This window comes from Aotus nancymaae, unplaced genomic scaffold (genome assembly GCF_030222135.1).
Source record: "Aotus nancymaae isolate 86718 unplaced genomic scaffold, 86718_ANA_hifiasm-v0.15.2.pri h1tg000108l, whole genome shotgun sequence".
Lineage (NCBI taxonomy): Eukaryota > Metazoa > Chordata > Mammalia > Primates > Aotidae > Aotus > Aotus nancymaae.
In genome coordinates this window covers 18,133,901-18,152,636 of record NW_026988523.1, presented here as the reverse complement: position 1 = coordinate 18,152,636, position 18,736 = coordinate 18,133,901, and the positions used below count along the sequence as shown (strand labels likewise).

The 18,736-nt window shown below is 35.7% G+C and overlaps 1 protein-coding gene across 3 annotated transcripts in view; it reads right to left on the bottom strand.

Annotated features, from left to right (window-relative positions):
• The window catches only part of HMCN1 (hemicentin 1), a 443,485-nt gene that overhangs the window by 68,238 nt on the left and 356,511 nt on the right, over positions 1–18,736 (bottom strand). For all 3 annotated transcript variants that reach the window (XM_012444401.2, XM_064370607.1, XM_064370606.1), the window contains exons 69-75: positions 12,057–12,253; positions 8,776–8,857; positions 7,338–7,474; positions 3,282–3,423; positions 2,120–2,264; positions 1,346–1,473; positions 876–1,032 (exon numbers count right to left, since the gene is read on the bottom strand). In XM_012444401.2, coding sequence (XP_012299824.2) covers positions 876–1,032; positions 1,346–1,473; positions 2,120–2,264; positions 3,282–3,423; positions 7,338–7,474; positions 8,776–8,857; positions 12,057–12,253 — 988 coding nt within the window. The remainder of the gene's footprint in view (positions 1–875; positions 1,033–1,345; positions 1,474–2,119; positions 2,265–3,281; positions 3,424–7,337; positions 7,475–8,775; positions 8,858–12,056; positions 12,254–18,736) is intronic.

Here is an 18,736-nt window from a genome sequence, read left to right as displayed (position 1 = left end):
CTTCACACTGTGAATGACAGAATAGAAATGATTTAATAAAAACACTAATAAAAACATATTTGACATACTTTTTATTCAAAAGCATGGCACATTTTCCATACCGTATATACTTTCAAGTCACTGAACCTCCCAATGCCAAAAGATTAAAAGGGCGAGAAAGAGAGAGACAGAATAGAATTTCAACTGAAGCACTCCTCGTTTCATATTTCCTGGGGTATGGGAATTGATTTTTGTCAAAGTGGGCATAAGAGAGCATTTGTTTTTAGCACTACAGCCAATGTTTGACAGAGTAACGATCTAACAGCTCAGGTAAGATACAAAAAATGATTCTCACCTATAACATCAGAAATTCTTAGTGATTTAAAGTTTAGCCTTTGAAAAACAGATATTGCCATATTATGAGCTATGGTAGTAAAGCTCGGAAAAAGGCAAAAGAAAAAATGGAGAAAATGCTGTTTTTCCTCCCTATACATTCTGCCAATATCTAAATTGTATTTTAAGGTATAAAATTTGACTTTTAGTCTACAACTAAAGCTTGTATTTATTTTTACAGAATAGTTTTTCTTTTATATAAAATGATGTTTTTATCCTTTGCCTTTATAAAAGTCTAAAAGGTAGTGAACACCTAAGGCAGGATATAAATCTAATCACTGACAGTTATCCACAGGGTGTGTGTATGCAAAATTCACCTATAATTCAGAAAAATATTTTAGGCTGAAAAATGAAGTCCATATTAAGGAAAAAATACCCACTCTCTACTAGCTAATTTGTTATAGTCTATATATTAGCTGACCCCACTGATAGAACTAAAATGTTGATTCATTACAAACTGTTTCCAAATAGTTGGTGGGAGTTTTTGATTAAATTATCCTTACCTGTATGAATTCTGATTTTGATCCACATTAAGAAGATGCCCATTTTTTCTCCAATTGATTAATGGTTTTGGTATCCCAGTAGCCTCACAAGCCAGAGTAGTTTGAACATTTACTGTTACAGTCATGTTGGTAGGACCCGGAGCAATAGATGGAGGAACTAAGACAATGTCACCAAATAAGAAGGAAACACAGTCAGCAAATAGTATGCCATTTAAAATATATCTACAGAACTGAAATTAGTTATTATTAACTTGCCTCCTTGTTATGAGCACAACAAGGCTCTGTGAATTTTAACAGTGCTGTGATGATATTATCTATACTAAGGAGAAAACTTGGGGGTTGACTCTTCATAAGATAATGTAAATTGCTTAACTAGCCTTCAGTGTCAAGGTCTTTATGACCTCAATAGTTTAGACTATCAAAGAGCATTTGACACAGGGACTGGATGTCGTCTATAAAAGTATATTTACCATGGACCTGTAAATCTATTCGTCTGCGATCTGTTCCAGCAGCATTGGTGGCCATACACAAATATCGTCCAGTGTCAGTGACATGTGCTGACTGAATATGAAGGAATCCATTTTCCAAGATGGAATATCTGCAAGAGAAATCACAAGTGAAGTCTTCTGAATCAGCCTTTTTGGATTATTCATATTTTGTCTGAGGGAAGTGCTAAACACTTGGTGAAATCCATTCAGTATTTTTCCTGTTTCAGATGACACAGGTTTACAATACCATTGATGGAAGAAAAGGATACGATGCAAAGGTGCATAGATGGGCTTGTGATCTTGAGTGGATTATAATCATTACATAGACATAAGCCTTAGGAATTATGCTTTTAAAATACTAAATTTTGGCCTGGAGTGGTGGCTCATGCCTGTAAGCCCAGCACTTGAGGTAGGAGGATCACCTGAGGTCAGAAGTTCGAGACCAGCCTGGACAACATGGTGAAACCCCATCTCTCGTAAAAATACAAAAAATTAACTGGGCATGGTGGCACGTACCTATAATCCCAGCTACTTGGGAGGCTGAGTCAGGAGAATCACTCAAAGCCAAGATCATGCCACTGCACTCCAGCCTGGGTAACAGAGCAAGACTCCGTCTCAGAAAAATAATAAATAAAATACTAAGATGAAATGATTAACTCTAAGCATAATGAGACCAAAATAGTGTACTAGAAAAAAAAATTAAGAATTTGTATTTCGGGTCTTACAGTATTTTTTTTTATTTTCCGGAATTGTTACCTTGCATGATTCCCAGCTAGAACAGCTCCATCCTTTCTCCATGTTATCCTTGGAGTTGGCACACCTTCAGCAATGCATTCCAATACAGTTGACTTATTTAAAAGAATTACAAGACTCTGGGGGCCACCGTTTATGTTTGGAGGAACTGAACAAGAGATGCACATGAAAAAATTCAGTTATACTAAATAAAACAGGCTGCATGAAGACCCTGAGGACGTAACATGAGGTGAGCTTCGAGTCAAATGTATAGCTTTGTCTACACGCATCTAGGTTAGTATAAATAGAATTGAGGTTTAATTCCTGAAGTCTTACTCAAGATACTTTGTGTTTAAAAATAAAGGGTAGATAGGGAGGGGAATTTTAAATGCTGAATATGATGTATGATATCTGGCTTGCTGTGCAAGAGGCTTGAATAAAAGTCAGCTCTAGTCTGATGCAAATTAAAGATGATATTTCTTATTTCTGTTTGGCCAAATAATGGTCAGAGAATGTTAACACTGGAACAGCCTCACTTTAAATGAAGAACAGAAAGTGGGCTGTTTTAACAAAAAACACATCTGTGACTAATCATGCAATTTTCAGAGGTGCATTTTATTGATCATTAAGTTCATATGGGAATAGACAGCCTGAATTTTAATTTTAGTATTAGAGATATTAGTTGTGTGGGTCACCCAATATTCTGTAAAATTTTATATATTAAATATCCAATAGACTGTTTTGGGGAAAAGTCTGTATTATCTTCCCAAATGTTGGCATTTAGATGTTATATTTAATAGAATTACAGTCCTATGACAGTCTCTGTCTGGCACATATGTACTCTCAGCCACCATTAATTAAGGTGAACTAAATGATGGGCCATTTGTTACCCAGTGATTTGTGTATTGACTTCCTCAATGGTTCTGATTCTGAATGACACGAAACATCAGGATATGCTAATAACAGTTGGACATATTCTCTAAGAGTAAAATATCTCTAGTTATGTTTTTTGGAAATTGAGTTAATTTGCAATATAGATCTAATACAAATACTACATGTTGCCTTTTTCAAAAGCAGTAAGATAGCACACGGCTTCATTTAGTATACTCATACGAAAAAGCTATCATCTCTTTGAATGCCCTTGGTCAGATTTTTAAATTGTGAAACAATGAATACCTTTTCTTACCATTTACAGTGAGAATAAATTCTCTTGTAGTCTTTCCTGCAATGTTGCTGGCAACACATGTATAATTGGCTGTATCACCTAGATCTGCGTTGTTAATTTGCAAGTATCTCCCTCCAGAAAGGATTCGCACTCGAGGTGTTGCCTGGATTCAGCAAGAAAATAAATTTACCACTAAAATGTCAGGAGAAGAGAATATATTTTATTTCACAGCATCAAAAGTAATGATAGTAAACTGTGAAGCTGCTGTCTGTCAGCAGCTGCTTTGTCTGCTCCTCCACCATTTTCGTAGTATCGAAAATCTCTGGAAACTGTTTTAATGAGTGACATTAAGTCAAAGGAAGAAGCAGTATCCCCAGTTCCTTTGACAATATGATCCATTCAAGAATGGGCAGGTGACTCAAGTCAGACCTACCAGAGTCCTTCTCTAGACTGGGAGTGTCAGGGAAAAGGCGTGCCCTTTTTCCTAGAATCACAGATTGTGAGGATGACCTAAGCCTAGTGACAATCTTATCATGGGGAAACAGCCTGCCCCGAATCTAAGGCAAAGCAAGTAGAGGTAAGATTTCAGAGAAAGAAGAGATCCCTCGTGTATAGTTAGAGCCTCTGGAAATTCACCAATTATTGTAGCCAATAAATGCCCTTTTGGTTTTTACTTTTCATTTCAGTTGATTTGAGTTTGAATTCTGTCACTTATAACTGAAACCTTCCTAGTTAACTTTGGTTAACTTAGAGGAAAATGTTTTGCTCTAACATTTTAAAAATAAGTAAATAAACTACTACAAATATTTCTTAAGAATTTATTTTGTATCTAGGCATGGACCAAAAATTATGAAAATATAGTACAATGAAACATAATCTCTGCTATTAAGTCTAATTGGAGAGAGACATATATAAACAAGTAATTTAAAGATAAAATATATGATGTTCATAATTATTAAAAAATTCCAGATAGCATCAAAGACTGATATTCTCTCATTGTACCTAAGATGAAAGTATTTCAGGAACATCCCAAATAAGATTTGTCTACCATATGGGCCTGACCCTAGATGGATATATATCTTTCTAATAAAAAATTGTTCAAAGTAAAATATGCAGTTCATGTCCATTTATTTTAAAAATTTACACATTTTCTCTAGGCCTTTTATTTCTACTGGGGCTATTAGAGATAAAATTATGTTACCTTTGATGAGAATAAGTGATTTCTTAAATATGTATAGTAAGTTCTATAAAATATATTTAAATTTTTAACTTTTATATGGGTATAGCAGGCTATACTCATTTAGGCTATAGCCTATTTAGGCTAATAAAAACTTTCAGAGTGACTTATTTTTTCTTAAGAGACAGCATCTTATTCTGTCACCCATGTGGCAGTAGTGGTACTACTGTAGTTCACTATAACCTCAAAATCCTGGGCTCAAGTGATCCTCCTACATCAGTCTCCTGAGTAGCTACAACTACTGACGTGTTCCATCATGCCCAGCTAATTTTAATTTTTTTTATACAGGTGATGTCTTGCTGTGTTGCCCAGGCTGATCTTGAACCCCTGGCTTTAAGCAATCCTCCTGCTTTGGCGTCCAAAAGTGCTGGGATTACAGAGTGGACCACCACACCTGGCTCAGTGATTCTCATTATGTTTTTCTTCCATGAATAGCGGTACTTTCTGCAAACGTATTAAGTCTCATTACAATTTTCTCTGGTTTTCCTTCCGTAGACCACCTATAATTCTTCCAAATTTGACTTGCCTCCTCAGATAGAACCTCATTATTAACTGACAATCTCGCTTCCTGTTCCACTGAGAAAATTAAAGCCCCATACCTGCAGTTCTCCCCTCCTCCCACCTTGGATACGAATGTGACCTTCTTTTCTATTTCCCCATCTCTGCAGAAAATGGGCAACCCTTCTGGACAAGGCTAATTCATTCAACTGCGTCCTGGGTTTCATTCCTCCCCCATCCAACATAACTTGTCCTATAAACTGCTCTTCCTCTCTCCTATGTCTTCAATCTCTTTCTTTCAGTAAATACATATACAGAAATCTGTAAAGACCAGTTCATGCTTGTTTCTACTTCCTCTTCTTCCATTAAATCCTCAAACAACTGTAACCTGCCTTGTACTTTGATCATCCTTTGAAGAACCATTGCTGAGATCTTTAATTACTTCTATGTACTGCCAAAGCCAATGGACACAACTTTGTACCTTTTGCGGCCTTTGTTAATCACCCCAACTCTTTTCCTTGGCTTTCAGTACACCGGTGTTTCCTACTTTTAATCCTATTGCTGAGTCTTCTTGCTCAGTCTCATTCATCTTCTTTTTTCATATGTTCACCTTTTAATTGTTACTATTACCTCAAGCTTTATTTTCACTTAACTTGGACTTTCATACTATGCTTTCTAGTCAACCTCCTACAAACATATGACTTCAACAAGAGAGTATACCATGATGATTACATCGAAGACTGCTTTTTCTAAGTAAATATGGACCACCACATCAAAACCTTTTTTGATGAAATACAGGCCAATATTTTAAAATGATTTCTACAGTCTCCTCTTGGAAAATATAGGTAATTCAAACTCAGAATGTCCAAACCTGAAGTCATCTTTTTTTTTTTTATTTTCATCATGAGTGAACTTACCCTTTCCTAGGACTGACATCACTTGGTCAACCTGGGATCAACCTAGACTTCTCCATCAATATTCACTCAGTTTTTACCTTTACTCCTAATGGTCTGGAGTGAAATGGATGCATGAGAGATCAGACTATGGAGGCAAAGTCAGAGCATGAAAGGGCTTGTGAGCTAAGTTGTGTGGTTTAACCAGACTCCCGAAATCAATGGGGAACCATCAAAGATTTTAATCAAGATGTATTTCAGGGATGCCACGCTACTACCAGTTTTCAGAACAGCAGCCCTCCTTTTCCTGTAATAGCTTTGTACCTGCCATTACCTGTGATTGGAATCACTTTCTTCTCCTGCCTCACCCAGTATATACTGATCCTTTAAAACTGAGCTCATCTTTTCTAAGAGGCTTCCATGGGCTGTTCCTTACCCTTTAGTCTGGGTTATTTGCTTCTCATCTCTGTTTCTACACATCCTTCTAATATACAATTAGTATCCATTCTATAATCTTTGACTAACCTGTCTTTTCAGATAGTGTGTGAGCTCCTTGAGGGTAAATACTATTTTTAGTAGCAATCAGAGCACCTTGCATTATAGTCTGCATACAATAAACAGCAAAACGGAAGTACAGGAGGGTTAAGTGATATGCATGATGATTTAGCATGTTAGTAACTCTCAGAACCCAGCCTCTCCATGTTTGGTGTTTGTGTGGTTTGGTGGTGGTGGAAGTCTTTATGTCTTAGGTGTTAGAGGACATAATCTCCTTTTGTAATTTACTAGAAACAAAGTGTAGGTTATGATAAGAGGATGAGGAAGAACAAAGAAAAAAAAGGAATAGCTAATCACTAGAATAAACACAATCAAAACATTCAAAGTCAAAGCTTTCAGTGTCTCTAAAAGGCTACTGAGGTTCCTGGCCTTAGACAGTCTATGACAGCAGGTAGGTATCATGTGAGCATGGCAAGCTTTAGACAGCCAGTAACTGGTTCTTCATGGATTCCAGGCTCAGACGCCTGGTATCTTTGGGGTCACTCGTGAGGTCCAAGCTTAGACCAGGAAAATTCAGTAAAAAAGCATTCTCCCTAGAGAAGTGGCAGTTATTTTGAGACTTTGATGGCTTCTTCTCTCTTAAGAAAGAGCTGAATATTTCAAATCAGACTTTAATCCATGGACTTCAGGAAATATATACTTGGGCAAATTTCCAGAGTGTCACAAATCTGAATACCTTTCTCTGACCTATAACCAACTATTAACTACTCTTGCAAAGGCAAATAATAAAGCAAATAATAAAGCTAATTTTAAAACCCTGTACACACTGCTGCGATGTTGAATAATTAGTAACCTGATGTTATTTGGTTTTGGGTACCTAGCAAAGGCCCTAGAGCTGATTATTACTATTTTTAATATCAAAAAGGAATTTGTGGAGCTTATCAAAAGATTTACCTGTAACTGTTCTCCATTTTTCAGCCAAGTAATTACAGGTGGGGGCACTGCATCTGATTTGCATTCCAGTGTCACTTGTCTGTTCCGTAACACAGTGATATCCTGGGGCTCATCAGTTCCAGCAATATTAGGAGGTACTGGATATGAGAACAAATACAACAAAAGTTTTCAACAAAATGAGATGTAGCATGATCTGTGTGATCACAGGTATCCAAAAAATGTTGTTTCTGCTATATGAAATAACAAAAGGTATAAACTTAAAACATTACTCATTTCATTTATAGCCTAATTAAAAACAGTGGGAAGATTTTTTTTTACCTTATTTAGTACTTTCATATTCATTAAGTAATGAAATCCTTCCAACAGCTACACGAATGATAGAAGTAATATAATTGCATTATTTTCACCACTTGACAGCAAAGAAATGGAGGCACAAAGAAGGGACCCCTTGTCCAGGTTATACACTTGGTAATAATTTTCTCTGAACATAAGATTTAAAAATTACTACATTAGGGAGTGCCCATAATAATATACAGAATGCATTTTTCGTGTGACTTTTTACAGAAATTACATGTCGATTAATGGCAGGTTTAATTTGTTTGTGGAGATGATTTGGGCACTTAAATCCCAGACAGTTTGCATTCCTTAGTCATTTAGGCAATGAGAATGAACCAAAGATCTGACAGTTTTCAAAAATTCCTCCCCATGAAGAATAATTCCTATTTCAATGTTAAAACAGTATTGGACAGAGTCTAACTCGCCCAACTCTTCTAAGCAGTAATTTGACAGTAAGTTTCAAAATCCTTCGAAGAGTGTGTGTGTGTGTGTGTGTGTGTGTGTGTGTGTGTGTGTAACCAAGCAAGTGCACTTACAGAAATTTCTCAATGGGAATGGGTTAACACATGCATGCAAAATTATCTATAGCAGTGTTGTTTATATTGGTAAAAATATAGAAATAACCTAAACATCCAAAAATATGGAGTAAAACTGGATACAATAGAATCACTAAACATGATGTTATAAAATATATTTCTTGAAATGAAAATGTGCACCAAACCACTGAGATAAAAGCAAGTTAAATTCTATAGGCACACTATATAAACATACATTTTGTATAATCATATTTTTGTGACAAAACATCTATGTGCAAAAAAGTCTTTGTGTGATGAGATTCTGGATTTTTAAATTTTCTTCCTCATAGTTTATATTCTATTATTTTAAACCAATGAATACAAATTATTAATGCAGAAACTAATCAAGTAACAAAAAATCCATGAACTGCTCCCCAACAGAACTTGATTAGTCAGATATAAGAATCAGATTTGCAAAATATATATTCCCTAATTTATAAACATCTTGTGATGTGCTATGGTGTTGTTGCAGGTTCTTCTAATTAGGTGCATGTATGATAGAAAGTGAGATATTTTGCCACATTTACCATGTACTCTCACTAGATATTCCTTATCATCATCTCCGGCAGGACTGGATGCCAGACATGTATATCTTCCTGTGTCCTCCACCTACAAAACCCAAATAAGTAAATTACCCAATGTTAACATGTTAGTTTTGGTTATTAAAATAAATATCCACTAGAATATATGTAAATATCCCCACACCAAAAGCAAGATAATTAAAGCAAACTGTTTAACACTATGATTAGCACTCTGATAGAAAGCATTGCTTGGTGTCTATGTTATATGCAAACATATGTTTTAACAAGATTTTGGCATTTGATATAGGAATGTTTGTACATTAAGTATATTTAATGATATCTGGCACCATAGGGGATAGACTATATCCTCAACGTTCATTGAAAAACAAATATTCATGGGTTTAAACTGTAGACTGAGAAGTTACAATGAAGTCTTTCTCAAGAAAATTAAATGTTTATTAAATAAGTAAACAGATAAATAAAATATCTGGTTATTAAAATTAAACACATTAATATCTCATCTTGACTCTACCTTTGATATACATAGTGAAACGAGAGTTATACAATGTGTTAGAAATAGGGTCAGACTGATAGCAGAATCTATTATTATCTAACTAAAACCAAAATCATTTCTTTAAAAATCCCCAAGCATGGTTTCCATGGAAAGTCAGTGTTCATTCATATGTTTGACATTGTGTAGACACACCCATAATCATGTACTTGTAGAGGAAACTCTGGAAAACAGATGCTCTTACTACTGGGAAAAATGCATTTTGGAAAAGTAGAAAAATCCTGTTCTCATTTATTTTACTACTTGAACATTCCCAGAATATTGGCATTTTAAAAATTCTTACATTCAAACTGACTTTAGAGGTTTTGGAAACACTTTTTGGTAGGTTGCAAAAACTCCTTTAAAAATCATTGAGACTAGAATGTTTGGAAAAATACTTAAATATGATTTTAGAAGAACAACTCTTACATAGTTGTTTAAGAATTTTAAAATAATGTGTCATTTACTAAGAATAATTTCTGATTTTCTCATATCTTTTAAACCTCTAAAACTAACTCTTCTCTACCAACTCAGTTCATTCACAATTGATATCACCCCTGTCACTTGTCTTGACTTAGCCAAACCGGAACCATCATTCACGTCCACTCTTACATGTTCCCTCTCCCACAAAACATTTCCTGACAACTTCTGCCCTTCTGGCTACCCACAGACATCACCTGTAGTTAGTTTCCAATGTCATTTTTTACTAATAAAATGCTAGAAAAATTATAGTTAAGCATTTATCTTTAGAGGAAGATTTTGCAGAGCTGGACATGCATTATGGCTAGCAAAGGAAAGGAGGGTACAGTATGTACAGTTTTCCAAATCTATTTAGTCATAGAGTGGGCCCCTCCCTTCTTGGGATAAATTACAGAACTGTGTATGATGAAAGATGTTTTAGATAACTCTTGTCTATATCACACAATTTGCAATTTGCAAAGCATCCACATCCATTATGTGCCAGGCATAAGTAGATGTTGCAGATAAATACACGAAAAAACAAAGTTGAGATAAGCAAAATATAATGCAGTAAGTGTTACTACAGAAGTATATACAAAATGCTATGAAAACACAGGAGCAGAGTAATCAAAATCAGTTTGGGGACTTCATCATATTTAATTTTCCACTTCCAGATTGTTTTTAATGGTTCTACTGTTGACTCATATCTAATTGTATCTCATGTATCAGTCATTTTTTTCCATAGACATCTAGAAACTTCTTGAAGGCTGAGAAATGTCATATATCTTAGGTCTTATGGATTCTCCACACTAGCTAGAACACATGGGAAATCTGGACATCATTTAACACTCTATGAGACCTTTGTCTTGTTTGCTTATAACCCAACCTTTTGTTCTTGCCTTTAAGACCTACAGTAATGGCCTCAACTTCCCTTTCAAGCTTTATTTGTCATTATTTCTTTATATTCATGATTCTGTTCTACATACTTTCCTGTCTCCATGCTGTTCCTAATGGCACAGAATTCTTTTGCCTGCTTTTTGTTTGTTGAAATTATATCATTCAAGAGTTTTGATTCAGTAGGTGGTTTTAGCTTAACCTGACTCTAAGTTACTGCAATGTTTCAAATGGAGAGAAAAGAGGAGAATGGAAGGTATGTGCTACAAGACTTCCATAATGCACTGTGCTGAGATGCACTAGCTAGGCTTCTGAATCAGACTAAGGATTAAGGCCTAGGTCCATCACTGAGCACCAGTGAGTACTTGGCAGGTAAGTACTTCATCTCTCTGCACCTGCTTCTGGATTTGTGGCATAGACAAACTGCCTCACAGAATTGTCATGAGGGGAATGGGTGGGGTTGATAGCCCAGAGATGAACACAACAGGACATAGTAGACAGTTTATAATCCTTAGCTCTTCTTCCAGTTCCCTTTCTTCCATTCTCAGTAAAAAAAATGCAAAGAAAATGTGATCAAATAATTGGTTATTCTGCATTCAGAGAAATGATGATTATGGTAACAACAACAGCAACAGCAGGAAAAATCGTATCTAAGTCTTTTTTTTAAAAGCATTTACTACATGCCTGTGGCACCCATCTAAGCACATCATGTTGGATTATTTCTTTAAATCCCTCAGTGTATGAATGAAGTATGATGATCATTTTTATCCCCAATTTACAAATGATGGCATTAGGGCTCAGATGGAAAATAACTGTAACATCAGGTTTGCCTTTACTAGTAGAGTAGAAGATTGTTACAATAAGACATCCCAGACATATTTCTCTTTTAATATATTCACATTTCAGATCGATTTCCTTAAACCTAAACTAAAAGAACCAATTTTATTGAACTGATCATTATTTGAAAAACTGTGTGTTTTCAGATCTCCATGTCTGCTAGTTCATTTTGGAGATCAAAAGTGCTCTTTGAAGCCTTACACATATGCATGTCGGATTGCTTTTTGCCAGTTCCATAAAGGGCTAAAAAGCACAAATTAAGAACTTCAGGAAATACACTAGCAGTTATAGCACTGTGAAAAGTTGCAAAAGTTAATGGAAAGAAAGGTATCTTGCTTTCTTCAGAGTTTAATATGATACTGCTTTGTCTTCCTTTTAATCAAGTTGCCCAATCGCGCATATCATAGGACTAATCTATCCTTGCTCAAGTTACAGAGATCTGTGATACATAAGGGTTCAAAGACACAATTTCTGCCACAATTTTCATATATTAGCAAGTCAGATGTTTGACCTAACCTAAGATAACTGTATGAACTCTGACACTTACCTGAGCACTAGAAATTCGAAGAACCTCTCCTCCTCCGAGAGTTTGCACTTGATCCGTCTGTGGAAGGGGCCGGCCATCTTTCATCCAGGTCATTTTAGGGGCTGGGATTCCAGAAGCAATGCAGGCAAGTTCAAGAGGGTTATTAACAATTACTGATATCTCTTCATGTTCTTCAGATCCATTAATGTGAGGTGGTTCTATTTAAAGGGAATCAAAAACAATAATAAACACGCTGTATCATAAAATACTGCATTAGAAAAACTTGAAAAGAGCCGGGCGCGGTGGCTCACACCTATAATCCCAGCACTTTGGGAGGCCAAGGCGGGTGGATCACGAGGTCAAGAGATCGAGACCATCCTGGTCAACAAGGTGAAACCCCGTCTCTACTGAAAAATACAAAAATTAGCTGGGCATGGTGGCGCGTGCCTGTAGTCCCAGCTACTCGGGAGGCTGAGGCAGGAGAATTGCTTGAACCCAGGAGGCGGAGGCTGTGGTGAGCCGAGATCACACCATTGCACTCCAGCCTGGGTAACAAGAGTGAAACTCCGTCTCAAAAAAAAAAAAAAAAAAAACTTGAAAAGAAAATCCAACACAAATTCACATTCACATGATAGAAATTGATTAGAACAAAGAAAGTTAAGTAGTTCCCAGATGTCATTACCATTTCTCATTTACACTATTTCAAAAGGGATGGATCATGCCTATAAGAGATTATGAAGTAAATGGCAATCATTACCATGTAATTATAAAACTCAGTTCAAACTCAGTTAATTAGGACAGTCTTACTTGACTGAAAGATTTGAAAACAATAAAACCCAAACTGCAAACCCATCTTGTACCACTTTTTTTTGTTTTTTTGAGAGGAACTTAGCATTTTACTATGTTTTTGTATCTTTAAATACCAATAGTCTATAAAAACAATGCATAAATACTGTGGAATTTTGCTATCATCTTTTCCATGCAGAACTTTGAGAGGAAACAATGACTAAGCAGAAAAAAAAGTTACATTTGGAGATAATTTCTGTATAAAACACATTTGTTATGTCTGGATGGGAGTAACTTCCTCTTTTGTTACTTATGCTTCTAAAATTACCTTTCTCAAGAGAAGGTCAAAGAATCTGAACACTGGGAAGAAACATTAAGGTTCTTTAGTCTAACTACTCCCAAGTTTGGTAATTCCTTTAAAACACATTCCCCTTACAATGACCATTCAAATTTTCTATGACACTTTCATAGTTTAAGTTTCCAGCTTTATTGGATAAGGCAGCCAAAATAGCTGTTGGACAGCTCCAAGGGTTAGCAGGTTTGTTTTTTCTTTTTTCTTTAATAAGGCACATAGTTTAGAACAGTGACTCATAGCAGAGGATCTGGAGTCTGAGTTTGAATGCTGGTGTCAACAATGATTAGTTTCACGGATTTGAACAAATCTCTAAAATGGAGATACCAACATTATTTACCTAATAGGATGGTGTGAGGAATCAGTGAGATACATTATATATTTGTGTGTGTGTGTGTGTTTCTGTATCTGTTTTATTTTACAATTAAAGGTTTTTAAAAAGTTACTACTACTACAGTCTTTATTGCAGCTGTTGGTATTACTAAAATCTGCTTCCTAAAACTTCTACCACCTGTTAGACTGTTTTCCTTCTGGAGAAAGAGAATATATTAAGTTGGTTCCCCTTTTCAGATTGTAATGAAGTCAGCATTTCTACACCACTGTCCCCCGTGACCTCTTTTTACTTCTATCTATCTTACATATTGCTGTCAAAACACATTTTCTTAACTGCAGTTTAATATTGATCTAAGATTTTCTGCCTAAAAGATTTGAATGGCTCCATGTTGCTTACTGGATTAAATAAAAACTCCTCATCATGATTTCCAAGGCTTCCACAATATGGTCTAGATCTATTTTTGTAATTATATGCTTTTTACATACTTATATGTAACCTAGACTTCAAATCCCTCAACAAGCTCAGTCCTTTCTTGCTCCTCATAGTCCCCTAACTGAGCATGTTGAAGTACCATCAAGGTTATGTTGTCATCAAGTTCATTTGTGTAAACAATAAATCATTTCTTGATTCTCTCAACTAATTATGAAATATCTATGTCTTTTAATTTTCATATCATGTTGTTTATACTACTCAAAACACTTATCTAATTCCCGGTTTGCCATAGTCAATTATTTACCCCTCTTGCTTACTGGTTATTTAATATGTGTCAATCACCGTGAATACAAAGATTAATTAGGCATGCTCCCCGTCCTTCCCAAAGTTTGTAATTACTAGATTTAAAATAGTAGCAGTAACAGAATTAACATGTTCTTGAGTGGTTCAAACCCCAGACTGTCCAGGTCTTACCTGTGTTAAGTGATTGTGAACTATTTTACTCTATGTTTTGCCCATATGTCTTGTATTCTGGGCAGAGTAAGAGTTGTCTATACTCCAATAACTCTAGAATTTACATTTCCAGCCTAGACTGTCTTTTGAGCTCCAGATTCATAAATGCAGTTATCAAATAAACATCTCCATTTGGATATTTGAAAACCACTTAAAACTCAACATGTATTCAGATTGAACCTACTGTCGTATTTCTCAAAATCTAGTTCTTTGCCAGTATTCTCTGCATCTTTGTGATGGATTTACCAATCAGTCACATAAGCCAGAAACTAGGAGTTATCTTTGATAGCTTCTTCTTCATTACTCCCTTGTGTCCCAGTCTACAAGTCCTGATACTTTCATTATACTTATTTCCAGAACACACCTTTTTCTCTCATCTCCCTCACTCTAATTTGAGCTACAATACCATTTACTTAATGTTTTTTTCCCTTCCTGTTTGTAGGTACCTACCCAGTATTACTGATTGCTTTCTGATTAACAGACTTAAATTTTGTTGGGGCTGTCAATGTGCTAAAAAAAATGACATTTCCTAGCTTCTTTAGCAGATAGTAGATGGAGTGGATGGAGTGGTATATGACAATTCCGACCAATGAGATGTAGGTGGATGTGGTTCTGTGGGGCTTGTAAGAAAGTCTTAATTCTTCTCTAAAGGGGCAACTCTTCACCCTTCCTAGTTTCCTGCTCTACTGTTGCATCTAGAACAGCATCTAGTTATGCTAGGGGTGAGCAGATACTGCATGATCACCAACCAACCACATTGTAAAGGTTCAAGAGAATTGAAAATATTTGAACTGCTGAACCAATGCAACAACTGCCTCCCTCCAGCCATCTCAGTGAGAAAAACAGAAGCACTTTGCTAAACCCACCATACCTTGGCTCTGTTGTTCACAGCCAAACAAAATTCCTTATACTGGTCTCTCAGATTCTGTCTTGCTCTGTCCAAATAGCCTTGCATTTTGTAGCCAGAGTGCTCTTCTCAAACTGTAGTTCTATTTGTTATTCTATTTTTAGAACTTTCAATGATTTCTCATTGTTATGGGATAAAAGGCAAACTTCTTAATGTGGTCAACAAAGCCCTTTATGACCTGACCCTATCAATACCCTCTATTCCGTATGATGCTCTCCTTTGTCATCAGTGGTCTAGCCACATTGGACTTTTCAGAACCACCAATATGCCATGATACCTCCCAACACATGGATAGAATTAAATTGAGCATATTTCCCCAAGTTAAGATGTTTGTATTCTGAGTGGTAGCACTGCTTCAAGTGAAGAACTTTTCAGAGTTTAATGGAATTAATTTTCAACAGATGCTGAAATGCTAAAACTACTCATCTTTCTTCTAAGCCAGTTTTCAAATCTGTTTTGAGAAAATATTATTCTTATAAACTCTTCCACTTTATAAAAGGCAGGTCGTTCTTTAAGAATTCCACTAAGAATGTCATTGTTCTTTTTCTCCTTCATTTTCTTCATCCAGAAATGCACTGGTCTGTGATTCTGCTCCTAGGTTCTTTCTCTCCCAGCTCCTCCTACCCCTGCCACATACTAGACCAGACCCTTGCATTAATAGGCCTGTATGAAAACAGCAGCCTCTTCAATTCATTTTTCACTCTGTCATCAGAGGGATTTTTTGGAAATGAAATCTGGCTGTAACATATTTCTCCTTAAGATTCTTCCATTGCCTTGGTGATGAGGTCCAAACTCCCTAAAAAGTTTTCAAAACTTTTCATAGTTTAGCCTCTGCGCATATGTAGTTCCAGCCTTGTCTCTTGCTGCTCTTCCTTTTATACTCAGTTTCAGGGAGTGCAAACTGACAATTCAAATTGTATTATCTCTAGGTGAGAAATGCGTACAAAAGATCTCTAATTCCCCACTCATCTCTACAGTCCTACTCTTCAGGGCTCAGATTTATGCTTGAGGAGATCAAATCTGAAATGTACCATTCCATAGAAAGTTATTTTATCCATATAATCTTCATCACACAGAAAAGTAATTACTTCTTTAGTATCTGAGCCCTCCACAGATGAAGGGAGTTCAGGGCTGTGATCACATCTTTCTTAGTGATGCATTTATGTGTCTGCCACACCACACACGTTCATAATCATAGTTAAATGATGGCCAGAAATATGCCTGTCACATAATTTATATTCAATAATACTTAATATGTAAATGATGAATGTACAGGATCACATTATGTCATCTCCTCTTATTCCTCACATTCTGTAAATTGATGTATAGGAATTTTCTACCCAACCCCAACCTGTACGTCCCAAAGACACAGTTTTTTTCTTTTTTTCCCCCTTATTGACACATAATTATTGTGCATATTTAGGGGGTACAATGTGATGTTTCCATACATGTATACATTGTGTAATTATCAAATCAGGGTAATTAGCATTTCCATCACCTCAAACATTTATCAGTTCTTTGTGGTGAAAGCACTGAAAGTCCTCTCTACTAGCTATTCTGAGATATACAATACTATATTGTTAACTATAGTCACCCTACTGTGCAGTAGAACATCAGAACTCATTCTTCCTTTCTAATCGTAACTTTGTACCCATTGACCAACTCCCTCATCTCCCTTGAATTTGGTAATCACTATTCTAGTCATTACTCATATGAGATCAACCTTCTAAAATTTCATGAGTGAAATCATGTGGTATTTTCTTTCTGTGCCTGGCTTATTTCACATAGTTTAATGTTCTCCAGGTTCATCCATGTTATCATGTGACAGGATTTCATTCTTTTTTATGGCTGAATAGTATTCCATTGTGTGTATCTACTACATTGTCTTTATTTATTCATCCATTGTTGAACACTTAGGTTGGTTACACATCTTGTCTGTTGCGAATAGTGCTGGAATAAATGTGGATTTATTTGACATATTGATTTCATTTCCTTTGGATATATATCCAGTAGTGGGATTGTTGAACCACATGGTAGTTCTATTAGTAATTTTTCCTCTACACTGTTTGCCACAGTGACTGTACTAATTTACAATCCCACCAACTGTGTACAAGTGTTCTCTTTTCTCCACATCCTTGCCAACACTTGTTATCATGTGTCTTTTTGGTAATACCCATCCTCACTAGAGTGAGGTGATATCTCATAGTGGTTTTGATTTGCTTTTCTTTGATGGTTAGTGATGTTGAGGCTTTTTAAATATACCTGTTGGCCATTTGTATGTCTTCTTTTGAGAAATGTCTGTTAAGGTTTTTGTACATTTTAAAATTGTACTCTTTGTATTTTTGCTATTAAGTTCCTTATATGTATTGGGTATTAACCCCTTATCAGATGTACAGTTTGAAATATTTTCTCCCATACTGTAGATTTTCTCTTCACTTTGTTGAATGTTTCCTTAGCTGTACAGAAGCTTTTTAGTTGATATAATCCCATTTGTCTATTTTTGCTTTTGTTGCCCAAGCTTTTGAAGTCTTATTCAGAAAAATCCTTGCCTAGTCCAATATCATGAAGTGTTTCCTTTGTGTTTTCTTCTAGTAATTTCAGTTTGTGATCTTACATTTAATCTTTAATCCATTTTGAGTTGATTTTTATGTACGGTGCAAGATAGAGGTCCAGTTTCATATTTCTGCATGTGGACATCCCAATTTTCCCAGCACTATTTATTGAAGAGACTGTCCTTTCCCCAGTATGTGTTCTTGGAACCTCTGTCAAAAATCAGGTGGCTGTAGATGTATGAATTTATTTCTGAGCTCCTTATTCTGTTCAATTGGTCTATGTGTCTGTTTTTATGCCAACAGCATGCTGCTTTGATTAATACAGCTTTGTAGTATATTTTTAAGTCAGGTAGTGTGATGCCTTCAGCTTTGTTCTTTTTATTCAAGATTGCTTTGGTTATTTTGAGTCTTTTGTGGTTCCATACAAATTTTAAAATTATTTTTTTCTATTTCAGTGAAGAATGCCAATGGTATTTTGATAGAAATTGCATTGAATCTGTAGATTGTTTGGGAAGTATGGCCATTTTAATAATTTTAATTCTTCCAATTCATGAACTATCTTTCCATTTGTTTCCTTTCCATTTCTTTCATTGAGGTTTAAATTTATTCTTATTTTCTTTTTTGTGGATAGATATGTACCTCAGTATCTGCAGAGGATTGGTTCCAGACCCTCTGTGAATACCACAATCTGCAGATTCTCAAGCCTGGCAGTAGGCCTTGAGAAACTCATGGATACAGAAGTTGGCCCTCAGTATCCATAGATTCCACATCCAATGAATATTAGATTTTTGATATGCAGTTGTTTGAATCTACAGATGTGGAACC